The 27,030-nt window shown below is 46.5% G+C and overlaps 1 protein-coding gene across 1 annotated transcript in view; it reads left to right on the forward strand.

Moving 5' to 3' along the window:
* PITPNM3 (PITPNM family member 3) overlaps positions 1–27,030 on the forward strand; it is a 1,226,694-nt gene that overhangs the window by 1,063,018 nt on the left and 136,646 nt on the right. Inside the window, exon 9 of the mRNA XM_063956002.1 lies at positions 3,198–3,370. Coding sequence (XP_063812072.1) covers positions 3,198–3,370 — 173 coding nt within the window. The remainder of the gene's footprint in view (positions 1–3,197; positions 3,371–27,030) is intronic.

The raw sequence follows: 27,030 nt of genomic DNA on the forward strand, positions 1-27,030 counted from the left end.
CAGGGTTGGACCTGATGCTCTGTTGTTGTCATACTGTTGACTGGTTGTTATAAACTCATGTTATACGGTGTGATTGGTGTGGCTGGTATGAATCTTGCCCTGGATTACCAAAATCCTTTCCTTGTACTGTCAGCTCTTCTGGGCACAGTTTCTCTAACTGAGGTCTGGAGGAGGGGCTTAGAGGGAGGAGCCAGAGCACACCAGAACCTAAATTCTTTCTTAAAGTGCCCATGTCTCCTGCGGAGCCCGTCTATCCCCATGGTCCTTACGGAGTCCCCAGCATCCACTACAGACTACGAGAAATAGATTTACCGGTAAGTAAAATCTTATTTTTTAATAAATTTTTCGATTCTGAGTATAGATCTCCACTTTTTTAATGAAATTCAGTAAAAGTAAAAAAAATTTAATTTTGGGGGAACTACCAAGAAGTTTTTCAAGGAATTGAAGGTGGCGTAACAGTTCTTTGGAAAAGGATATTCCTACTTTGGTTCATCTATGTACCGACAACTCATCTGCTTCTCTTTGGATACAGTGTATGAGGCAGGCCAGAGAGGACAGTTAGGGTTAAGAAGGTGGCAAACATGGAATCACTATCCCCACTTTTATGTGGCTTCCTCTGCTTGGTGTTTGTTTCAAGATAGACTTGATGGATCCATTGAAGATGAACATTTATTTCATACACTCCTTATTTCCTCACTAGGGCCTCATTTAGAGACGGACGCTATTGTGGCATCGGATGCAAGCAGCCAATGTTTTCTGTCTGTGCATGCATCCAGATGGTTGCTGCAGGGAGTTGCAGAACTGCGACTTTTTGAGGAATTGCAACAGCAATAAGATGCAAATGCTAGCTTCAGCCTTTCCCTTATGTACTAGCGTGAGCTGGACTGTGCAAGCCATGAGACGTCCACTTTCAATGACCAAGAATGGTGTAACTCTGCCAGCGGTTCTGAACAGTCCACCATTGGTGCACCATCTGTGCACAATTGTGTGCACCAATGGACCTTGTACTAGCCTTTGGCAGATTGTGTCTCCTTCTGAAATTTGGCCTCTGTGGCTGCGGCTGTGCATGTGGAAATTCAGCCTTTTTCACTGCTACAACAATATTTTTGTGTTTACTTTCGGCCAGCTCCAAGACGCTGCCCAGGTTTTGCCTTGCCATTTATAATGCCAGCAGCTCCATGCACAACGGTGCATTTCTGTGTACACTCTGGGGAATGCATGCACCAAAGGGGTTTTCAGGGATTTTTGCTGATGCGCATTAGTAATTGTTAATCTGCGCAAACATTGACACTGTATTAACCTTTGTATCAGGCCCAGCGCAAGGCAGTTTTGGTAGGTGTTTCTGGAAGGTAACAGGGGTTGGCTAACCAGATGCCGGCGTGTTGCCACCAGCAACTGTGACTTTTACCATAGTTGGACTGGCACTGGTGGCCATGTTTAGATGGACATTCCACGCCTTCATAGGGCTGGTGCTATGTCCAATGGTTCGTCTTTGTACATACAGCAGTGGATTACCATCACAGCCAGTGGGCATTTCAATGGGAAGCACATAAGCTGCGGCATTAGCTTAAAGACGCAGTCGCGCTTCACAAAATGACGTAGTCGTGGCTGCAATAGCTTCAACCACTGAATCAGGCCCTGGGGGTATAAATATAGATTCCAAAAAATAACATTTGAGGGTAAGGTGGGGACACCATCCTGTCAATTCTCTGGGCTTTGTCTATTTCTATGCCGATGCTGAGCAATTGAGGTGCATGTTGACTATGCCCTGCAAGGTGGGGATTATATGCATTATAAATTTATCCAGGTCTTACCTATCATAGTGCCCATTCTGATATGTAGGCAGCAAATACAAGGACCCATACTAATTAAAATCACCTAAAGGCAGGTGGATGTGGTGCTAATTGGTAGAAGGAGTCTCCACCTTCAAGTGTACATACATACACAATTACAGAGTGAAGGGGAGGGTGTTAGACTGCAAATCTTAATTTTAAACAAATTTATATAATATAAATATACATTTATATAATATGCTGGTATTAGGGATGTTAGGGACCCACCTGAAGAGGTGACCATGATGTGGTAGGTGGGCCCGCATTTTTTTGGCCACTGTTAAATTGTAGAGTTTACCATAATTATTTAGATTATCAGTATTCTTAGTCCTTAGAGCAGGGGTGGCCGGCCGTTTGGGACCTGGGATCTACTTTTTGTTCACTTACTTACCGGTGATCTACCGGCATCAAGTAACACCAATAATAACGCTCACATTTAAAAATAGCATTAATAATGATGCCATCAAATAACAGCACCAATAATAATGCACACATTTGAAAAAAACATTAAGAATGACATCAAATTCCCCCTTTGCAGATCCCCCCTTGTCCAGATACCCCCTTCCACTCCCCTGCATAATAGCCCACTGTACAATACCCTGCTCCGTGCAAATCCCCCACTTCGCAGATACCCCCCTTCCAGCCCCTGCATAATAGCCCCCTGTACAATAATCCCCTCTGTGCAGATCCTCCACCCTTTGCAGATCGCCCCTTGTGTAAAAAAAACAAAAACCCTTTGTGAAGATACCACGCTCTGTGCAGATCCCCCCTTTGCAGATCGTCCCTCCCCTTGTGAAGAAACCCCCCTTTGCATAACTTACCTGACAAGATGTCACGCTGCCTAGCTTCATTTCTCCCTCTCCCCGCAGTCACGGCTCCCGCTTTCACACTGCATGGCCTCCCGCTGGCTGCTTCTCCTGTAGTCGAAACCGCCGGCTGGATCCAACTAGTGTCCAGGCTCCTCACATCACGGGTGACGTCATTACGTCACCCGTGCACCCGCACACTGCATCCCTGTGATCTGTGAAGAGAAGCAGCGGTGACAGGCTTCTTACAGTTATTTTCTGTTAAGTCTGTCACAATCTACCGGCGGAAACTCTGCGAAATACCGGTAGATCGCAATCTACCTTTTGGCCACCTCTAGCTTAGAGTGTGTACGTGCATTTCTCTTTTCTCCTTCAAATACATATACAGATAAATGCATTTCCATTTATGAAAATAATTAACATAAATAATTAAACATATTACTGTAAACTCAATTTAAATTTTCAATTGAGTTTTTTTTTTAAATGTTAGCATTTCTGAATTTAAGAAAAAAAATACTTAAATATAACATTGGTTGATTTATTTTCTGTTTTGCCCTAGCATCCATTCAGGTGTCCTGAAAGATGATGTGGACTTTCCCCGAACAGGGAGCTCCAACCTTTGTGAAGTCATCCTGGGACGTTTTAACTTTGAAGTGTCAGACTTTTTCCTGTTTGGCTCCCCACTGGGACTGGTTTTGGCTATGAGAAGGACGGTGCTACCTGGACTCGATGGTAATAATATTTTTAGATTTCAGTAGGTTTAAGTATTTTATTGCATATTTATAATTTTGCAGGTAGCTCATGCGTGTGACATGATTTTTGGGACCGGGAGTATGAGGTGGTGGGAGAGAAATTAATTGGAGTGAAATGATATGAGAAAATAAATGATATAGGAAAGGTCACCACAGTGAGAGCCGAGGTTATACTGTAGCTTACAGTGTGTGAAGGAAATGCAGACGTTCATGGGAGTTAAGGTGGATGTTTAAAATATATGAGCGAGATCTATGCCAAGTTGCGTAGCGTAATTTACATGGAATCATTCTGTGCATGCTCATCTGGCACCTGTACAGGTGTGGTCTGGCATTGGCCTGTTCATGCAAATGCAGCTCATGCAGAAATGCGCGTATATGGCATTTCTTATACTTAAAAGACAAATTAGAAGCATGTGCTCAGTAGGAGTATCTATAGCTTATAAATGTAATGAATAGTCTTAATACTGTTAATACAGTGTTTGTATAACATATGAACTGACACTGTTAAAAATAAATCACAGTATTACCCCATCATTTAGTGTAACGTAAACAGGCAGTTGTGCATACATACCCAGTAGTAATAACTTATCCACCACATATGTACAAATCGCTCAAATCACTAATTACTGTTTCTCAGCGAATGAGAATCACGTTATTAGACCAAACTGTACCTGACTTTGCATGCGGTAATATGGTATGGACAGTCTAAATTCAGCCACCCATTTGTTAGCATAGCATATCATGCAAGAAGGTTTTGTGTGTCTATATTCCTGTGACAGTCCAAAGTATATTAATATACGATTGAGCAGGGTCCAGATGCAATTTAGATAAGCGGCAGCTCACAGTCTAGTTAGTGACTAGTAAATATTGGTTAAATGAGGACAGGTGTAAAGAAAAGGGTTTAGCAGACACGCCGGTGTTCAAGCTGCAACTCCTTGCAAGTTCATCGAGTAAGGAAGAACATGGAATATTGATATAGCGGGAATATCAATAATTAGGGTTCGACCTACTTTAGGTTCGATTTCCAATCACTACACGCAATGCGACATCTGCTGGATTGATCATTTCCTCGGAATACAGAAAATGAGTGACGAATACATGCAGTGCAGAATGTGGACATTATGTGACTATGGGATACATTTACTAAGCAGTGATAAGAGCGGAGAAGTGAGCCAGTGGAGAAGTTGCCCATGGCAACCAATCAGCACTAAGGGGCTGATTCAGTCGCAGTTGAACATGTTTTTGAGACTGTGCTTGTGACGGAGCCGTAGTGCACATGTGTTTCCACGGTGCTGCCTCCGGTCGCACCACCATGTTAGCTGCAGCTGATTGACAGACAGTAGGCATTTTGGGGAAGTGACAATGAGCATTGCAGAAAATAGGGGCGTGTGGGGCCTGTTTTCTGGGTGTGCTGATGTCAGTGACTATGTCCTCAGATGCAGTTTCACTGGCCCGAACAGCATAGTTTTGCAGAACATCCTGAGTAACCTGAGGGTTAGTCATATGTCTAATGGGCAGGCCGATGTTCGAGCTGTGGGTCCGATGCTACGACTTTGGACGCAGATAGCAGATCTGAGAATCAGGCAGTGGGCGTCTTTTTCCAGCAGACACTACTTGCCGAATTAGCAGATGCACTCAGAACCTCTGAGACAGAGGATGCAGCAAGGACCCACACTGCCATGACTTGTGCAATCTATATAAATAGCCAATCTACACATTTTCAGTGTAATGCATTAAACTGTAGCATCTCATTTCTCCTTCTGGTGACAATGTGTAAAGCTTTTGTATCCCGTGAACTTGTCCCCCCTCTCATGATATGTATTATACATTCTTCTCCCATAGCAGAAACTCCCTGAATCCACCACAGGAACAGTGGACACTGTTTACTCATTTTATTAAGGCTTTATTAAGGCCTATGTTTACAGAAATGCACCTTCAATGTCCTTATCATATTCCCAATACATTGGAGGCAACACGGACACTGAAACGTGCATATAGGAGCTTTCACAGTTGATAGAGAATTTCTAATTTGTTACACAAGAGGTAACTTTCTTACTTACAATGTATTGACAAAAATTTGTGAAACCTATAACATCCTGTGTTCAGGTGACAGCTGTGTGTTCTTCATTGACTTTTTAATTGTTGTTTTGAACTGGCTAGGGACCAACGCACTCCTAAAGCTGAGTTCACACTTAGCGATATGTATCTACGATATATTGCTCTGACTCAGATCAGAATGATATACTCTACACATCACATAGTGTGTACCCACCATCACACATGTCCAGCAGTCGTTCCCTTGATCTTCCTAACTGATGTACTGCATGTCAGATGGGATAACCCCGTGGATGGTATGTAGTTGGTATCCCGATTTATGGAGACTGGCACCGGAATCCTGGCACCTGTCAGAATGCCGATGCCGGAATACTGAATGTAAGTATCTGTGGGATGGTTAGGTTGACTAGGTACAAATGTCAACAGGGTCAAAAGATTGACATGACTAGGGTCGACACCAAAATAATTGACACATATTTTTTTTTGCCCACATCTTTTATATTCCATATTCTGTGACCACCATCAGAAGAAACGTAGACCCTTGCGGGCTTGCTTTGCTCACCATGTTTCGGCAAGGTGGCTTGGACCACTAAGGCGGTGCCCACCACAGGTTACTCTTCCCAATTATGGTCCAGGTGGATAGAAAATCAAGCAAATGTTGGGAAAACATGTGAAAACCCCCCAAAGAGCACGTGTTGACCATTTGTGTGTCAACCCTTGTCATGTCGCCCTTTTGAAACTGTCGACCTTTTGTACCTGTTGGCCTAATGCATGTCGTCTATATGGTGTTGACCTATTAACTGTCTAACTAGATAGCGTACAGTAGATCTATCATCCGGATCTGTTTTTTACTAAATTAAAAACATATTAAGCAATGGAATATCCTCCTCATAGCTGGATGATGTGACAAAACCATTCATGCCAAGGCAGTAGTCCATGACCTTTTACTGTATGCAAACCAAGTGTTTTACAAGAAGTGCATCTAATAAAATAAAGCACTAAATAGTAATTGATGATCACTGTCACATTAATGAGGATGATTACAGGGAAAAGAACAGTAACAATAAAGTATTGCTGACTTCAAACATCACAAAAAACATTATTAAAACTGTACTTAAAACATACAGTAATTATAGTATAGTATTAAATAGATTGACCTCACATTATATTGTACCAATTAAAATACATTGGCTCTCTTATGGCAACAGTCTTAAAACATAGTTTGATGAAAGTGTGCTCTAATCAAGGAAAAGTAGGCTTTTCCAGCGTTAGGTTACAGTTTGCTCAGATTATCATTGAGGGACAGATGAAATTACCTCTATATTCTTTGAGCATGTCCTGCCGTACAAACAGCGCTCCAATTATTTCATGCTGTAAAGCTAAAGCCTACTCCTAATAAGCCGCATAGTTGACCAGTCATCTTAGACTATACAGAATCCTGTGTGATTTGGTATATTATCAAATGGTTTATTAATAGCTGCTCTATAGCCAGGGCAGTCAAGAGCCGGGCTGGGCCCAGGTAATTTTCAAGGGGCATGGCCTAATGACAGGAGGTGTGGTCATGTACCCTTAGAAAAAAAAATACTGAAAAAAATTGTATTTTTCATACATCCTAGAGGATGCTGGGGTCCACTTCATGACCATGGGGTATAGACGGGATCCGCAGGAGACATGGGCACTCTAAAGACTTTTAATTGGGTGTGAACTGGCTCCTCCCTCTATGCCCCTCCTCCAGACCTCAGTTGTAGAAATGTGCCCAGGTCGACTGGATGCACTCTGAGGAGCTCTACTGAGTTTCTCTGAAAAGACTTATGTTAGGTTTTTTATTTTCAGGGAGATCTGCTGGCATCAGACTCCCTGCATCGTGGGACTGAGGGGGCAGAAGTAGGAACCAATTCCTAAAGACTTTCATAGCTCTGCTTCTGGCTGACAGGACACCATTAGCTCCTGAAGGGAACTGAACGCTAGCTGTGCCTACATGCTCACTCCCACAGCACGCCGTCACCCCCTCACAAAGCCAGAAGTCAGAAGACAGGTGAGTGTTAGAAGACAGATCTTCAATCAAGAAAGTGACGGCTAAAGGTAGCGCAGTGGGAGCGCAGCGCACCATGTTTCCCACACATACACAGGCACTGCAGGGCGCTGGGGTGGGGGGGGGGTGCCCTGGGCAGCATGAAACCTTTGGAAACTGGCATAAATAAGGGGCATAAGTTGCTGAGGAACAGTCCTACCCCCGCCAGTATAAAAAATTACCTCATAAAAGCGGAGGAGAAACACCATTGAAGAGTGGAGCTTCCTCCTCAGTCAGCCAGCACACTGCTCAGTGCCATTTTCTCTCTCTCCTCAGGCTGCAGAGACAACGCTGGTCCTCCTCCACTACTGACAGGGGGGGGGCCACAGCGAATTTGGTGCTATATAATTGTGTGATTAACATTATAAAAGCGCTGAATGTAATTGGGCATTTTGTGTTCACAGACATTGTGTTACTGGCGCTGGGTTGTGAACTGGCAAATCCCATCTGTGTCCCTCTGACAGATTTTACTGTGGGTCTGTCCCCTATAAATCCCGGAGTGTCTGTGGTGTGGTTCTGCACGTGTGTGACATGTCTGTGGCAGGGACCTCTGTGGAGACATGTTAGAGACACAGAGGTGTAATATGACACCAAGAGCCTGACTGGGTGAAAGGTAACATGATAGTGTGAATCATATCAGTAAGAGGATGGACTGAATCTCATACAGAAAAATGAAAATAATCTGTTGAAGATGTGATTTTTAATAGTTCTGCCTTTCATCCACAGGGACCTTTCTGAGTCACATACAAATTTGCACAAGTAGTACAAACTGATACCGACACGGACTCTGATTCCTGTGTCGACACTAGTGATTCCAGGGGAATAGGTCCCAAGATAGCAAAAAAAGCATTCAAAACATGTTTTAGCTATAAAGGAGGTGTTAGAAGTTACGAAGCCCCCTCTTTTACCACAAGGAGAGGGTTTACTTTAGTAAAGAAGTAATGTAATTTTCCCTCCACCTCAGGTCTGATTTAACCTGAAAAGAAATTTCAGATTCCCAAAAGGAATTCAGGCAGCTTACCTTTTTCCAAAAAAGGTGGGAGTCACCCTGCATTTTAGACAGGACCCTGTCATAAAAGAGAAAAGGTGTTTCTCCCTGTGCCTGGAATGGCTTCACTTAAGGAGCCGACAGACCGCAAGTGAGTGAGGTGATTTATTGATGTGGCCAATGGGACACTACTCAGGCCTACCATTGTCTGTGAGTGGGTGAGTAGTGCTATTGAAAAGTGGTCAGAAAACTTGTCATTAGACATTGACACAATAGATGGAGACGAGATACTCCTAACGTTAGGTCATATCAAAGACGCTGCTGCGTACGTACTAGAATCCATGAAATATATTGGTTTCTTGGGATCAAGAACCGCTACCATGGCAGTATCGGCTCGTTGTGGATTCGCCAGTGGAATGCTGATGTAGATTCCAAAATAAAATATGGAGGCTCTCCCGTATAAAGGTGAGGCCTTGTTTGGTGATGGGCTGGATGCGTTAGTCTCGGCGGCTACTGCAGGTAAGTCGTCATTCTTGCTTTATGCTCCTACACCGGCAAAAAAGACACATCACTCTCACATACAGTCCTTTCGGCCCAACAAATACAAAAAGGCCAAAGGTCTCCCCTTTTTTTGCAGGTAGGGGGAGGGGAAAAGGAAAGAAATCCGCAGCGTCTCCCGGATCGCAGGAGCAGAAGTCCATCCCTGCTTCTGCCAAATCTGCAGCATAACGCTGGGGCTCCCTTGCGGGAGTCCGCTCGGGTGGGAGCACGTCTGAAACTTTTCAGCCAAATCTGGATTCAATCTGGCCTGGACCAATGGGTCTTACAAATAGTGTCCCATGGGTACAAACTAGAGTTTCAAGACGTCCCCCCATGCCGATTTTTCAAATCGACCTTGCCAGCTTCTCTTCCAGGAAGAGAGGCAGTAACAACGGCAATTCAAAAATTATGTCAGGATCAGGTCATTGTCCTGGTACCCTTGGCACAGTAAGGAGAAGGTTTTTTTATTCAAGCCTCTTCGTAGTTCCGAAGCCGGACAGCTCGGTCAGACCAATTTTAAACCTGAAAAATCTGAATCTCTACCTGAAAAGGTTCAAGTTCAAGATGGAATCCCTGAGGGTAGTGATATCCAGTCTGGAAGAGGGGGACTTCATGGTGTCAGTACACATAAAAGATGCTTACTTGCATGTTCCCATTTATCCTCCTCACCAAGCTTATCTGAGATTCGCAGTACAGTATTGCCATTACCAGTTTCAGACGTTGCCGTTCGGACTCTCCACGGCATCGAGGGTATTCACCAAGGTGATGGCGGAGATGATGGGCCTCCTTCGTTAAAAAGGAGTCAATATAATTTCTTATCTGGACGATCTCCTGATAAAAGCGAGATCCAGGGAACAGTTGGTGCAGAACATCGCACTCTCCCTGTCAATACTCCAACAACACGGTTGGATCATGAATTTTCCAAAGTCGCAGTTGGAACCGACGACAAGATTGTCTTTTTTAGGGATGATTCTGGACACAGAAGTACGGAGAGTATTTCTTCCAGTGGAACAGGCTCTGGAAATCCAGAAAATGGTCAAACAAATATTGAAACCAACAAACGTGTCGATACATCAATGCATTCGGTTGTTGGGGAAAATGGTAGCGGCCTACGAGGCCATACAGTTTGGCCGATTTCGTGCCAGAGTATTCCAGTGGGACCTGTTGGACAAGTGGTCCGGATGCCACCTACACATACACCGGAAAATAATCCTGTCACCCAAAGCCAGGATTTCGCTCCTGTGGTGGCTACACAGTTCTCACCTACTAGAGGGACGCAGGTTTGGGATTCACGACTGGGTCCTAATAATCACGGATGCAAGTCTCCGAGGCTGGAGAGTTGTCACACAGGGGGAAAGCTTCCAAGGAAAATGGTCAAGTCAGAAAGCCTGCTTTCACATAAACGTTCTGGAATTGAGAGCCATTTACAACGGCCTTCTACAAGCGGTACATCTTCTTCAAGATCCCGTGCAGATCCAGTCGGACAATGTAACAGCAGTCGCGTACATAAACAGGCAAGGCGGAACGAAAAGCAGAGCGGCAATGGCAGAGGTGACAAGGATTCTCCTCTAGGTAGAAAGACATGTTAGAGCTCTGTCAGCAATTTTCATTCCGGTAGTGGACAACTGGGAAGAAGACTTCCTCAGCAGACACGATCTCCATCCAGGAGAGTGGGGCCTCCACCAAGAAGTCTTCGCAGAAGTGACAAGTCTTTGGGGAGTTCCTCAAGTAGACATGATGGCATCTCGTCTAAACAAGAAGCTTCAGAGATATTGTTCCAGGTCGAGAGACCCTCAAGCAATAGCAGTGGATACACTGGTGACCCAGTGGGTGTTTCGGTCGGTATGTTTTCCCTCCACTTCCACTGATTCCAACAGTTCTCAAACTAATAATAAGAACAAGAGTTTGAGCAATCTTCATTGCCCCAAACTGGCCAAGGAGGGCCTGGTATCCAGATCTTCAGGAGTTGCTCATAGAAGATCCTCGGCCTCTTCCTCCTCGAGAGGACCTACTAGATCAGGGGCCGTGTGTGTATCAAGACTTACCGCGACTACGTTTGACGGCATGGCTGTTGCGCGTCGGATCCTAGCCCGAAAGGGTATTCCCAAGGAAGTCATCCACACTCTTATTCAGGCCAGGAAAAGAGTAACGTCTAAACATTACCACCGTATTTGGAGAAAATATGTGTCTTGGTGTGAATCGAAGAAGGCTCCTACGGAAGAGTTTGAGTTGGGACGTTTTCTCCATTTTCTGCAGGCTAGTGTGGATGCGGGCCTTAGATTGGGGTCAATCAAGGTCCGGATTTCAGCCTTATAAGTTTTCTTTCAAAAACAATTGGCCTCCTTTCCAGAAGTTCAGACGTTCGTGAAATAATAATAATAATAATAATAATAATAATTTTATTTATATAGCGCTCTTTCTCCAAACAGGACTCAAGGCGCTTTACATCAAAACAAGCATAATACAGACGATTAATACAGCAATACACAGGCATAAAAATGAAAATCTCAAATGCATAGAGTAATCATAATGCAGGGTTGGTGTAGGCATTTTGGGTAATAACTTCCATGGGCTGTGTATTCCACCCTCACGGGCTGTGTATTCCACCCTCACAGGGTACCAGGTGCGGCAGCCATCTTCGGCGCACAGCGTAGGATTACCCTGGGTGGAATAGTCCATCCCTAGAAGAGGCGACACAAAATGGGGGTGATTGCAGAATCCTAACATTCAGAGTAGGGTACAAACAAAACTATCAGGTCCATGTATTTCCATCCCATCCACAAGCGTACCAAATGAGGCAGCCATATTGGGTGCACTAGAGAGGTTACACTGGGAGGTAAGCCATACATGGGCCTAATCAGGGGCGGAACTGTGGGAGGCAGTGGAGTCGGCTGCCGCCGGGCTCCTGGCCACAAGGGGGCGCATCTCCTCCACTGTCTCCCGCAGCCTGAGGACTGCGCTGCTATTGCAGATGGAGGAGCTGTGTCAATGACACGGAAGCTGCCTCCTGTAGAGAGAGATGGCACTGGCTGCAGCTAGGGGGAGCTCCAGAGCACAGCTCCTCCCGGGCCCTTAGTAAGCCAGCCGAGAGAAGCTCAGAACTCTCTGCTCCTCCATGCTCTGGATGATAGCCAAAGGTAGGCACTGTGTGGGGGGTGGGGGAGAGGTGTATTTGGGGGGAAGTACTGTGTTTTGTGTGTGCTTGTTTTTAAGTGAGGTGTGTGTGTTTTTAAGGAAAGTTGTACATTCAAGTAAAAGAGGCATGTGTGTGTGTGATGTGTGTGAGAGTGGCATGTGTGTGAGAGGCATGTATGTGTATGTAAGTGGGAGGCATGTGTATGTAAGTGGGAGGCATGTTTATGCAAGTGAGAGGCATGTGTGTGTGTGTGAGAGGCATGTGTATGTAAGGGGCCCTACACACTCGGCGATGCGCCGCCGAGGTGCCCGACGGCCGACGAGCGACCCAGCGGCGGGGGGGGCAGTGACGGGGGGAGTGAAGTTTCTTCACTCCCCCCGTCACCCGGCTCCGTAGACTTGCAGGCAAATATGGACGATCTCGTCCATATTGGCCGGCATGCACAGCCGACATGGCCCCAGCGATGAACGAGCGCGGGGTCGCGCATCGTTCATCGCTGGGGACTCCACACTGCACGATATGAACGAAATCTCGTTCATTAATGAACAAGATCGTTCATATCGTGCAGTGAAATCGCTATGTGTGTAGGGCCTATAAGTGAGAGGCATGTGTATGTAAGTGAGAGGCATGTGTATGTGAGAGGCATGTGTATGTGAGAGGTGTGTGTGAGAGGCACGTGTGTGAGAGGTGTGTGTAAGTGAGAGGCATGTGTATGTAAGTGAGAGGCGTGTGTGTTTAAGTGAGACGTGTGTTTAAGTGAATGAGGCGTTTGTCTTTTTTTTAATATATATCTAGTGTTCACGCTAGGTGTCTGCCCCTTTTTTAGACAGCTGAATCCCGCCTTGCCCGTTTTTGTGCGCCCTGCCGCCCCGCCGTTTGCTGCCTGCCGGACCCCGCCACGTCGCCGGATCCAGCCGTGCGCCGCCGGACCCGGTACGTACATGAGAGTCCCCCTGGGCTAAATTAACCTTGTAAGTATTTTGCAGCTGTAAACATTAATCTCAGTGCTTTCTACCTGGTGCAGTGTGCCTCAGTGCTCTCTACCTGGTGCAGTGTGCCTCAGTGCTCTACCTGGTGCAGTGTGCCTCAGTGCTCCCTACCTGGTGCAGTGTGCCATTAGTGCTCCCTACCTGGTGCAGTGTGCCTGAGTGCTCCCTACCTGGTGCAGTGTGCCTAAGTGCTCCCTACCTGGTGCAGTGTGCCTGAGTGCTCCCTACCTGGTGCAGTGTGCCTGAGTGCTCCCTACCTGGTGCAGTGTGCCTGAGTGCTCCCTACCTGGTGCAGTGTGCCTCAGTGCTCCCTACCTGGTGCAGTGTGCCTCAGTGCTCCCTACCTGGTGCAGTGTGCCTCAGTGCTCCCTACCTGGTGCAGTGTGCCTCAGTGCTCTCTATTTGGTGCAATGTGCCTCAGTGCTCTCTACCTGGTGCAGTGTGCCTCAGTGCTCTCTACCTGGTGCAGTGTGCCTCAGTGCTCTCTACCTGGTGCAGTGTGCCTCAGTGCTCTCTACCTGGTGCAGTGTGCCTCAGTGCTCTCTACCTGGTGCAGTGTGCCTCAGTGCTCTCTACCTGGTGCAGTGTGCCTCAGTGCTCTCTACCTGGTGCAGTGTGCCTCAGTGCTCTCTACCTGGTGCAGTGTGCCTCAGTGCTCTCTACCTGGTGCAGTGTGCCTCAGTGCTCTCTACCTGGTGCAGTGTTCCTCAGTGCTCTCTACCTGGTGCAATGTGCCTCAGTGCTCCCTACCTGACGCAATGTGTATAATGTGCTCTATCTGGCGCAATGTGTATAATGTGCTCTATCTGGCGCAATGTGTATAATGTGCTCTATCTGGCGCAATATGTATAACGTGCTCTAGCCTCTACCTGGCGCAGTGTGTATAGGAGGTTCTAACTGGTGCAATGTGTATTAGGGGCACTACCGTGTGGTGTAATGTGAATTGACACTATTATGTGGCCACGCCCCTTCCCCACGAAACAACGCCCCTAGATTTTTGCTGCGCACCTTCGGTGCGCACTGTCCATGTTTTGCCCATAGGAATGGGAGCACCAAGCATTATAGTATGTACCTAAGTTTGCCCATTTAACTTAAAAATTTACTCTCACGAATGAAAAATGTGCCCTCCCCGTGATCAGCACCCTGCCCTAAAAAAAAAATACTACAGTGAACACTAATTATATTGGCACACCGCTGCGCCAAAGCATCTCCATGGAGACCTGGTGGGTGAGGGAGCACTGTAGGTGTACTATAATGGTATGCTGGTGTCTGTTTTATTGTAATGACTGACTTGGAGTGCGTCCACTTTCTATGTGTATCTATATTACTATTGGGAAAGGTACCTGAGCACCCTTCTACTGTTCACCCTGGGTGCGGGATAGCTACATATGGTATGTGTGTGTATGTGTAGGGGGGCACCAAAATGTATCATGCCTCCGGGCGACTGGGACGAACTTACGCCACTGGGCCTAATGCATACATGGGAGAACGGGCACTTGTGTAGTCTAATGATATAACCTGTATGAGCAATCCACGTGAGGCACATCCTGCCCGCAGAGGAGCCACCAGAGGCCCCCATTTGGGGTGCACTGTGTTAGATGCTGCAGGCACGGTGTGCAATCAGTGGAAGCACACCTCACAGGAATACCACACGGTAGGGTGGAAGTATGCAGTAAAAGTGGGTTTTTTTTAATAGAAATAGAAAGCACATGATGAGATCATCTTTGCAGGTAAACAATGAAAGAAGGAAAATTATCCTGGTCTAATTGGAGCAGTACGGGGGGGGGGGGGGGGGGGTGGTATGGGAATGTGGGGACCGAACTCAAATCTGAGGAAAATAATCATGCTGAGCCTGGCTTTGGTGCTCTCCCCACCAGTGCTCCCTGCTCACCTTGAGGGGTAAGCCTGGAAGGCACTGCTGATGTTCTCTGCCAGAGGGTTAGTGGGCGTAGTCCTGGTGATTTCATAGCAGAGGTTTGGTGAGTCCACATAATGTTCTGGATTTCTCTCTTGATGTTGTTCAATGTTTGTTCAACTTTTTTTTTAACTGTTACTTTTCAAAACGCTTAGAGATAGGAACGCTTTGAGTACTGGAACGCACAGTTGACACGCACAGCTGTGCATGGCTGAAGCTACAGATATACAGTACTATGGTAAATTGACACAACTACAGCTGAGACAAATGTCCCACTAATCAAAGGGGTTAGATTACACAGTGTTTGACTAAGCAAACACCATCCCAGTCTGCACATCCAGGGGTTCTGCACATCCAGCCTCCATTTGTGCCTCCAGTGGCACCATGGGACCTTAATTTGATGTTGCAGTTCCTTCAATCGGGTTGGTTTGAGCTTCTACAAGAAATAGAGTTGAAGTTTCTCACTTGGAAAGTGGTGATGCTTTTGGCGTTGGCATCCGCAAGGCGGCTGTCTGAATTGGGGGCTTTGTCCCACAAGAGCCCTTACCTGATCTTCCATGAAGATAGGGCAGAGTTGAGAACTTGTCAACATTTTCTTCCAAAGGTGGTTTCCTCTTTCCATATAAACCAACCTATTGGGGTGCCAGTTGCTACTGACACGTTCGCTGAGTCAAAGTCTCTAGATGTGGTTAGAGCTTTGAAGATTTATGTCGCTAGAACAGCTCGAATACGGAAAACAGAGGTTTGGTTTGCCCTGTATGCTCCCAACAAGATTGGGTGTCCTGCTTCCAAGCAGACTATTGCGTGCTGGATCAGAGGTACGATTCAGCAAGCTCATTCTACGGCTGGATTGCCGTTACCGATGTCGGTGAAGGCCCATTCTACTAGGAAGGTGGGCTCCTCCTGGGCGGCTGCCCAGGGGGTCTCGGCATTACAACTTTGCCGAGCAGCTACTTGGTCAGGGTCAAACACATTTGCAAAATTCTACAAGTTTGACACCTTGGCCGATGAGGACCTCAAGTTCGGTCAGTCGGTGCTGCAGGGTCATCCGCACTCTTCCGCCCGTATTGGAGCTTTGGTATAAACCCCATGGTCATGAAGTAGACCCCAGCATCCTCTAGGACGTATGAGAAAATAGGATTTTGATAACCTACCGGTAAATCCTTTTCTCCTAGTCCGTAGAGGATGCTGGGCTCCCTTCCCAGTGCGTACTTTACCTGCAGTCTAGTTATTACAGTTACACAAGTTGTGTTATCTTGGTTCAGCATGTTGCTGCAATTAGTTCATGCCTGTTGGCGTGTGTTATGTTGAATGCCTTGTGTGCGGCATGGTTGAGGGTGTGAGTTGGTAGATATCTCACCACTAGTTAAGTAATTCCTTTCCTCGAAATGTCAGTCTCCCTGGGCACAGTTCCTACAACTGAGGTCTGGAGGAGGGGCATAGAGGGAGGAGCCAGTTCACACCCAATGAAAAGTCTTTAGAGTGCCCATGTCTCCTGCGGATCCCGTCTATACCCCATGGTCATGAATTGGACCCCAGCTTCCTCTACGGACTAGGAGAAAAGGATTTACCGGTAGGTTATCAAAATCCTATTTTTAAGCACCTCCATGGCCACACTGCAGCCCAGTACACAGCAGAGTGTGCTGGGCTGAGGAAAAGAGCTGCAGCTGCTGCTGCCAGGTAAGAGGGAGGGGGCCTGTGCCCCTACTGGACCCTCACTGGGCCCCTCCATCAGACCTCGGCCTTGGTAATTTGTACCCTATCCCCCCCCCCCCTCTCTCGATACCACTGTCTATAGCATAAAGATATTTACTGTACATATTATATACTGTAGATTGATGAGTTTGTTGTGTTTCCATTTTCCATCAAATACATGTATTCATGGCAGCTAGCAAACAACATATCACAGTTTCGATGTGCTGAATTCGAGAACACCTGGATCAGTGCATTACATGGCTAATTTGGGTCATGTTATTCATTTATCTCAGTTTTCCTACATTAAAATCCATGTGTGCTATATTAAAAAGTACATTACTACTATTCCTGAACAGATAAATCACTTTAGGAAATATCTTTAGTGGGTTATAAGTAGTGATGAGCGGGTTCGGTTCCTCGGAATCCGAACCCGCCCGAACTTCAGCTTTTTTTACACGGATCCGAGCGACTCGGATCTTCCCGCCTTGCTCGGTTAACCCGAGCGCGCCCGAACGTCATCATGACGCTGTCGGATTCTCGCGAGGCTCGGATTCTATCGCGAGACTCGGATTCTATATAAGGAGCCGCGCGTCGCCGCCATTTTACACGTGCATTGAGATTGATAGTGAGAGGACGTGGCTGGCGTCCTCTCCGTTTAGAGAAGAAATAGATAGGAGAGTGAGAGTGAGACAGTGACACTTCATTTACTGGAGCTTAGGAGGAGTACTCAGACAGAGAGTGCAGAATTTTGCTGATAGTATTAGTTAGTTATACTAGTGACAGAGTGAGACAGTGACACTTCATTTACTGGAGCTTAGGAGGAGTACTCAGACAGAGAGTGCAGAATTTTGCTGATAGTATTAGTTAGTTATACTAGTGACTGACCAGTGACCACCAGTGCAGTTTTATATTATTTAATATAATCCGTTCTCTGCCTGAAAAAACGATACACAGTGACTCAGTCACATACCATATCTGTGCTCAGCCCAGTGTGCTGCTGCATCATCTATGTATAATATCTGACTGTGCTCACACAGCTTAATTGTGGGGGAGACTGGGGAGCAGTTAGGTTATAGCAGGAGCCAGGAGTACATATTAAAATTAAACAGTGCACACTTTTTTTCTGCAGGAGTGCCACTGCCAGTGTGACTGACCAGTGACCTGACCACCAGTATATAGTATACTATATTGTATTGTGAATGTCTGCCTGTAAAAGTTAAACACACGTCGTGTGACTTGTGTGGTGTTTTTTTATTCTATAAAATAAAAAACTAATTCTGCTGACAGACAGTGTCCAGCAGGTCCGTCATTATATAATATATACCTGTCCGGCTGCAGTAGTGATATATATATATATTTTTTATATCATTATTTATCATCCAGTCGCAGCAGACACAGTACGGTAGTTCACGGCTGTAGCTACCTCTGTGTCGGCACTCGGCAGTCCATCCATAATTGTATACCACCTACCCGTGGTTTTTTTTTCTTTCTTCTTTATACATACTACATCTCATTATCATCCAGTCTATATTAGCAGCAGACACAGTACAGTACGGTAGTCCACGGCTGTAGCTACCTCTGTGTCGGCACTCGGCAGTCCATCCATAATTGTATACCACCTACCCGTGGTTTTTTTTTCTTTCTTCTTTATACATACATACTACATCTCTTTATCAACCAGTCTATATTAGCAGCAGACACAGTACGGTAGTCCACGGCTGTAGCTACCTCTGTGTCGGCACTCGGCAGTCCGTCCATAATTGTATACCACCTACCCGTGGTTTTTTTTTCTTTCTTCTTTATACATACATACTACATCTCTTTATCAACCAGTCTATATTAGCAGCAGACACAGTACGGTAGTCCACGGCTGTAGCTACCTCTGTGTCAGCACTCGGCAGTCCATCCATAATTGTATACCACCTACCCGTGGTTTTTTTTTTCTTTCTTCTTTATACATACTACATCTCATTATCATCCAGTCTATATTAGCAGCAGACACAGTACAGTACGGTAGTCCACGGCTGTAGCTACCTCTGTGTCGGCACTCGGCAGTCCATCCATAATTGTATACTAGTATCCATCCATCTCCATTGTTTACCTGAGGTGCCTTTTAGTTGTGCCTATTAAAATATGGAGAACAAAAATGTTGAGGTTCCAAAATTAGGGAAAGATCAAGATCCACTTCCACCTCGTGCTGAAGCTGCTGCCACTAGTCATGGCCGAGACGATGAAATGCCAGCAACGTCGTCTGCCAAGGCCGATGCCCAATGGCATAGTACAGAGCATGTCAAATCCAAAACACCAAATATCAGTAAAAAAAGGACTCCAAAACCTAAAATAAAATTGTCGGAGGAGAAGCGTAAACTTGCCAATATGCCATTTACCACACGGAGTGGCAAGGAACGGCTGAGGCCCTGGCCTATGTTCATGGCTAGTGGTTCAGCTTCACATGAGGATGGAGGCACTCAGCCTCTCGCTAGAAAAATTAAAAGACTCAAGCTGGCAAAAGCAGTAGCACCGCAAAGAACTGTGCGTTCTTCGAAATCCCAAATCCACAAGGAGAGTCCAATTGTGTCGGTTGCGATGCCTGACCTTCCCAACACTGGACGTGAAGAGCATGCGCCTTCCACCATTTGCACGCCCCCTGCAAGTGCTGGAAGGAGCACCCGCAGTCCAGTTCCTGATAGTCAGATTGAAGATGTCAGTGTTGAAGTACACCAGGATGAGGAGGATATGGGTGTTGCTGGCGCTGGGGAGGAAATTGACCAGGAGGATTCTGATGGTGAGGTGGTTTGTTTAAGTCAGGCACCCGGGGAGACACCTGTTGTCCGTGGGAGGAATATGGCCGTTGACATGCCTGGTGAAAATACCAAAAAAATCAGCTCTTCGGTGTGGAAGTATTTCACCAGAAATGCGGACAACATTTGTCAAGCCGTGTGTTCCCTTTGTCAAGCTGTAATAAGTAGGGGTAAGGACGTTAACCACCTCGGAACATCCTCCCTTATACGTCACCTGCAGCGCATTCATAATAAGTCAGTGACAAGTTCAAAAACTTTGGCCGACAGCGGAAGCAGTCCACTGACCAGTAAATCCCTTCCTCTTGTAACCAAGCTCACGCAAACCACCCCACCAACTCCCTCAGTGTCAATTTCCTCCTTCCCCAGGAATGCCAATAGTCCTGCAGGCCATGTCACTGGCAATTCTGACGAGTCCTCTCCTGCCTGGGATTCCTCCGATGCATCCTTGCGTGTAACGCCTACTGCTGCTGGCGCTGCTGTTGTTGCTGCTGGGAGTCGATGGTCATCCCAGAGGGGAAGTCGTAAGCCCACTTGTACTACTTCCAGTAAGCAATTGACTGTCCAACAGTCCTTTGCGAGGAAGATGAAATATCACAGCAGTCATCCTGCTGCAAAGCGGATAACTGAGGCCTTGACAACTATGTTGGTGTTAGACGTGCGTCCGGTATCCGCCGTTAGTTCACAGGGAACTAGACAATTTATTGAGGCAGTGTGCCCCCGTTACCAAATACCATCTAGGTTCCACTTCTCTAGGCAGGCGATACCGAGAATGTACACGGACGTCAGAAAAAGACTCACCAGTGTCCTAAAAAATGCAGTTGTACCCAATGTCCACTTAACCACGGACATGTGGACAAGTGGAGCAGGGCAGGGTCAGGACTATATGACTGTGACAGCCCACTGGGTAGATGTATGGACTCCCGCCGCAAGAACAGCAGCGGCGGCACCAGTAGCAGCATCTCGCAAACGTCAACTCTTTCCTAGGCAGGCTACGCTTTGTATCACCGCTTTCCAGAATACGCACACAGCTGAAAACCTCTTACGGCAACTGAGGAAGATCATTGCGGAATGGCTTACCCCAATTGGACTCTCCTGTGGATTTGTGGCATCGGACAACGCCAGCAACATTGTGTGTGCATACCTTGAATTTGGTGGTGCAGAATTTTTTAAAAAACGACAGGGGCGTGCAAGAGATGCTGTCGGTGGCCAGAAGAATTGCGGGACACTTTCGGCGTACAGGCACCACGTACAGAAGACTGGAGCACCACCAAAAACTACTGAACCTGCCCTGCCATCATCTGAAGCAAGAAGTGGTAACGAGGTGGAATTCAACCCTCTATATGCTTCAGAGGTTGGAGGAGCAGCAAAAGGCCATTCAAGCCTATACAATTGAGCACGATATAGGAGGTGGAATGCACCTGTCTCAAGTGCAGTGGAGAATGATTTCAACGTTGTGCAAGGTTCTGATGCCCTTTGAACTTGCCACACGTGAAGTCAGTTCAGACACTGCCAGCCTGAGTCAGGTCATTCCCCTCATCAGGCTTTTGCAGAAGAAGCTGGAGACATTGAAGGAGGAGCTAACACGGAGCGATTCCGCTAGGCATGTGGGACTTGTGGATGGAGCCCTTAATTCGCTTAACAAGGATTCACGGGTGGTCAATCTGTTGAAATCAGAGCACTACATTTTGGCCACCGTGCTCGATCCTAGATTTAAAACCTACCTTGGATCTCTCTTTCCGGCAGACACAAGTCTGCTGGGGTTGAAAGACCTGCTGGTGAGAAAATTGTCAAGTCAAGCGGAACGCGACCTGTCAACATCTCCTCCTTCACATTCTCCCGCAACTGGGGGTGCGAGGAAAAGGCTCAGAATTCCGAGCCCACCCGCTGGCGGTGATGCAGGGCAGTCTGGAGCGACTGCTGATGCTGACATCTGGTCCGGACTGAAGGACCTGACAACGATTACGGACATGTCGTCTACTGTCACTGCATATGATTCTCTCAACATTGAAAGAATGGTGGAGGATTATATGAGTGACCGCATCCAAGTAGGCACGTCACACAGTCCGTACTTATGCTGGCAGGAAAAAGAGGCAATTTGGAGGCCCTTGCACAAACTGGCTTTATTCTACCTAAGTTGCCCTCCCACAAGTGTGTACTCCGAAAGAGTGTTTAGTGCCGCCGCTCACCTTGTCAGCAATCGGCGTACGAGGTTACATCCAGAGAATGTGGAGAAGATGATGTTCATTAAAATGAATTATAATCAATTCCTCCGCGGAGACATTGACCAGCAGCAATTGCCTCCACAAAGTACACAGGGAGCTGAGATGGTGGATTCCAGTGGGGACGAATTGATAATCTGTGAGGAGGGGGATGTACACGGTGATATATCGGAGGATGATGATGAGGTGGACATCTTGCCTCTGTAGAGCCAGTTTGTGCAAGGAGAGATTAATTGCTTCTTTTTTGGGGGGGGTCCAAACCAACCCGTCATATCAGTCACAGTCGTGTGGCAGACCCTGTCACTGAAATGATGGGTTGGTTAAAGTGTGCATGTCCTGTTTATACAACATAAGGGTGGGTGGGAGGGCCCAAGGACAATTCCATCTCGCACCTCTTTTTTTCTTTTATTTTTCTTTGCGTCATGTGCTGTTTGGGGAGGGTTTTTTGGAAGGGCCATCCTGCGTGACACTGCAGTGCCACTCCTAGATGGGCCCGGTGTTTGTGTCGGCCACTAGGGTCGCTTATCTTACTCACACAGTCAGCTACCTCATTGCGCCTCTTTTTTTCTTTGTGTCATGTGCTGTTTGGGGAGGGTTTTTTGGAAGGGACATCCTGCGTGACACTGCAGTGCCACTCCTAGATGGGCCCGGTGTTTGTGTCGGCCACTAGGGTCGCTTATCTTACTCACACAGTCAGCTACCTCATTGCGCCTCTTTTTTTCTTTGCGTCATGTGCTGTTTGGGGAGGGTTTTTTGGAAGGGACATCCTGCGTGACACTGCAGTGCCACTCCTAGATGGGCCCGGTGTTTGTGTCGGCCACTAGGGTCGCTTATCTTACTCACACAGTCAGCTACCTCATTGCGCCTCTTTTTTTCTTTGCGTCATGTGCTGTTTGGGGAGGGTTTTTTGGAAGGGACATCCTGCGTGACACTGCAGTGCCACTCCTAGATGGGCCCGGTGTTTGTGTCGGCCACTAGGGTCGCTTATCTTACTCACACAGTCAGCTACCTCATTGCGCCTCTTTTTTTCTTTGCGTCATGTGCTGTTTGGGGAGGGTTTTTTGGAAGGGACATCCTGCGTGACACTGCAGTGCCACTCCTAGATGGGCCCGGTGTTTGTGTCGGCCACTAGGGTCGCTTATCTTACTCACACAGTCAGCTACCTCATTGCGCCTCTTTTTTTCTTTGCGTCATGTGCTGTTTGGGGAGGGTTTTTTGGAAGGGACATCCTGCGTGACACTGCAGTGCCACTCCTAGATGGGCCCGGTGTTTGTGTCGGCCACTAGGGTCGCTTATCTTACTCACACAGTCAGCTACCTCATTGCGCCTCTTTTTTTCTTTGCGTCATGTGCTGTTTGGGGAGGGTTTTTTGGAAGGGACATCCTGCGTGACACTGCAGTGCCACTCCTAGATGGGCCCGGTGTTTGTGTCGGCCACTAGGGTCGCTTATCTTACTCACACAGTCAGCTACCTCATTGCGCCTCTTTTTTTCTTTGCGTCATGTGCTGTTTGGGGAGGGTTTTTTGGAAGGGACATCCTGCGTGACACTGCAGTGCCACTCCTAGATGGGCCAGGTGTTTGTGTCGGCCACTAGGGTCGCTTATCTTACTCACACAGTCAGCTACCTCATTGCGCCTCTTTTTTTCTTTGCGTCATGTGCTGTTTGGGGAGGGTTTTTTGGAAGGGCCATCCTGCGTGACACTGCAGTGCCACTCCTAGATGGGCCCGGTGTTTGTGTCGGCCACTAGGGTCGCTTATCTTACTCACACAGTCAGCTACCTCATTGCGCCTCTTTTTTTCTTTGCGTCATGTGCTGTTTGGGGAGGGTTTTTTTGGAAGGGACATCCTGCGTGACACTGCAGTGCCACTCCTAGATGGGCCCGGTGTTTGTGTCGGCCACTAGGGTCGCTTATCTTACTCACACAGCGACCTCGGTGCAAATTTTAGGACTAAAAATAATATTGTGAGGTGTGAGGTATTCAGAATAGACTGAAAATGAGTGTAAATTATGGTTTTTGAGGTTAATAATACTTTGGGATCAAAATGACCCCCAAATTCTATGATTTAAGCTGTTTTTTAGGGTTCTTTGAAAAAAACACCAGAATCCAAAACACACCCGAATCCGACAAAAAAAATTCGGTGAGGTTTTGCCAAAACGCGGTCGAACCCAAAACACGGCCGCGGAACCGAACCCAAAACCAAAACACAAAACCCGAAAAATTTCCGGCGCTCATCTCTAGTTATAAGCACTGTTGATCACATGGTCACAGTCTTTTTAAATCTGGTAAAGCAAATCAGTCTACCCTAAGCCTCCCATATTGCATATTGTGCAATTTCTCTAGCATCTTTCCACTGACGGAGCTTAGATTACAATTTCATGTACATATCGCTCAGTTGCCCTATATCATAATTAATTAAATGAACAGTGCAGTTTAATCATGCCTAGAAGATCCTGAGGGGAGAAAACAAACGCTCTTTTTCATATGAGCATTTCAGCAATTAATGTTCAGCCTGCTTGACAATCTAGGATTACTGAAATTGAAAGTATAAAGGGATTATAATAAAAAAACATCATCTGAAATCTGGCTTTTTAATCCAGTGTGATCTCATACAATACACAGGGATCGCTGACAGCTGTGCCCGGCCCAGGTATTCGGAGGGGGGGCATAGCCAATGCAGGGAGGTGTGGCCAGCCCTCATTTAGAAATATTTTTTTTTAAAGGTATCTGTGCGGCATACACTGGAAGGGGGGTGCTGGGTGAGCAGAAGGGGGTGCCAGGGGCGATCGCTCACCCCCCTCTCATGTCACGTAGGGAGAGAGGATGCTGCTGCAGCTGTCTCTCTTCCAAGTGCAGCACACAGCAGCCTGTGTGCTGCGATGGGGATAGAGGCTGCCACTGCAGCAGTGTCCTCTTTCTCCTGGCTCCCAGCTGTCTACATTGGGAAAGGAGGGAGGCAGCGGGACCCGGGACCCTCCAACAGGCACAGACCTGGGTAAAGTATACCCCCCCTCCACTCACCCTCGACGCCAATGACAATATATTGTATATATTGGTAGCATGGTAGTCATTTAAATGGCCCAAATGCATTGTTTGACTCTATAAGGTATATTCAACCCCGCGGCTGGACCAATTCAATTGGTGGCGATTACCCCAATGGTGGACTGACCCTTGCAGCATCATGAGCTGCAAGGATAAGTTTGCGAGAAAATGGCAAAATAGGGGTTCATGCATGGTGAAAACCCATTGATTCCTCAGTTTACGCAGAATCATTGGATTTCCATGCAGTAATTCCCAATTTTGGTCGTGGGAAAAACACTTTAATTGAATAGCCTTTTCCCACGCCACAGGGATTTTAGCTGCCAATTAGCTGCGGGTAATTGAATATGCCCATAACTGTAAATTCAAACACATCTTACAATACAAACAACTACAGAAGAGTTCTACACTTAGGTCCATACTGTATATATTTGACAAGAGAATGTTTTTCTGACTGGGGCGCTCTCAATGTAGCCTATGTGTAATGAGTTGCAGCTCTTAATAAGAAGAATGTGTCTTCCTTTCAACCTATAAAAGTGAGAGAATTGGTTGCTCAGTTTGTATTACTGTAAATACTGTATTATGATGCACTATAAACAATATAGTAAGGGCCGGATTCAAATGTCGGCCCCCGCCCTTCATCCAGCGATCACGCCCACCCGCGGCTATTATAATGTTGCTGCCAATGAGCACGACAAGTTAATTTCAGCTCGCTACCCCGGGGGTAGCGAGCTGAAATGCGAGTAAAGAGACACGTTTGGGCGTCCAAATGGGTCTTTTCATGCTCGCTCCTATTACTTTAGTCGAGTTTAGGTGCTTTGCGCACCCAAACCCGAGTGTAATGGGCGCGATCAGCGCAATAAGCGGGGGCATTTGAATAACACCCCGCGATACAAAAACATTTGAATTCCCCCCCCCTGAAATGTTTTATTATTACATAAAAAACACAATAAGTACTCATAAATCATATTTAAAACAGTGCATTGTTAAACATGTTAGCCTCTTGGTAACAAAGTATCTATACATATATGATACAATAGTCAGAATCATAGTCAAACAAACACCAACATTCACAACAAAATACGGTCTGCTTTGGATCAACAAATGCACTTTAAACGAAAGGAAACCGAAGAAGACCATCAAAAACCAGCAAGTTCACTTAGAGGGGTATTACATTTTTCGCCTAGGCGAAAAAAGTGCGAAAAATTTAATACCCCCCTAAATGAACTTGCTGGTTTTTGATGTTCTTCTTCGGTTTCCTTTCGTTTAAAGTGCATTTGTTGATCCAAAGCAGACCGTATTTTTTTAGGGCAAATGGGAATTCGCCCTATTCAGTAATGGGTAAAATTTTTTTGCCTAGGTAGAGAATTAAGCAGGGGCGAAAAACATGTGGATCGGCGAATCCACGTGTCCACATGTTTTCACACCGCGTTTTTCGGCAATGCCTTTTTGCTAAAAAAAAAAAAAAAAGTGAAAAGGCATTGGCAAAAATGCCTTACAAGCCCTACACTGACTCGACTTCCCTTTTCGAATCCAATTCAAGCTTCTTACACTCACTCATCTGACCCTATCTCCCTTTACACTCCCACTGCCCTCTTTGCTTCACAAATACATGCAGCCTCTTCTGCCAATTAATTTCTTCCTCCCATTTCTGCCTCCAAGACTTCGGTTGTGGTGTTCCCTACCTCTGGAATTCTCTGACTCTCAGTATTAGAATCTCCACCTCTTTACAAAACTTCAAACGGGCTCTCAAGACCCACATTTTCATCAAAACCAGCGATTCCTCATCCTAACTCTCTGTTTCATTCTCACTTCTACCCCATCTGTGTCACCCCTGTGTGTATGCCCCTCCCCTTTAGAATGTAAGCTCTCATGAGCAGGGCCCTCTCTCCTTATGTGCTTTTCCCTCTCAGACTACTTTCTATTCCTAACCCTCAGTTTCTGCCAACATGAAGATTATTTCAGTATCATGTCCCTGATACACAAATGTTTACAGTATGTACCATGTACTTGTCCTACTTTATCTTGTACTGTAAGTCATTGGGCATGATTCAATTCTAAGAGAGTTGAATAGCGCTGGCAATTCGCTCCCGGGACTATTCAATACAGCCCTGTGACACCCGATGACGGGATTTCTCCTCACATCCATGGAGGGGTGCAAGCAGAAATTGTCAAAAATGCCGGCGTGATGCT

Source organism: Pseudophryne corroboree, chromosome 2, assembly GCF_028390025.1.
Source record: "Pseudophryne corroboree isolate aPseCor3 chromosome 2, aPseCor3.hap2, whole genome shotgun sequence".
Classification (NCBI taxonomy): domain Eukaryota; kingdom Metazoa; phylum Chordata; class Amphibia; order Anura; family Myobatrachidae; genus Pseudophryne; species Pseudophryne corroboree.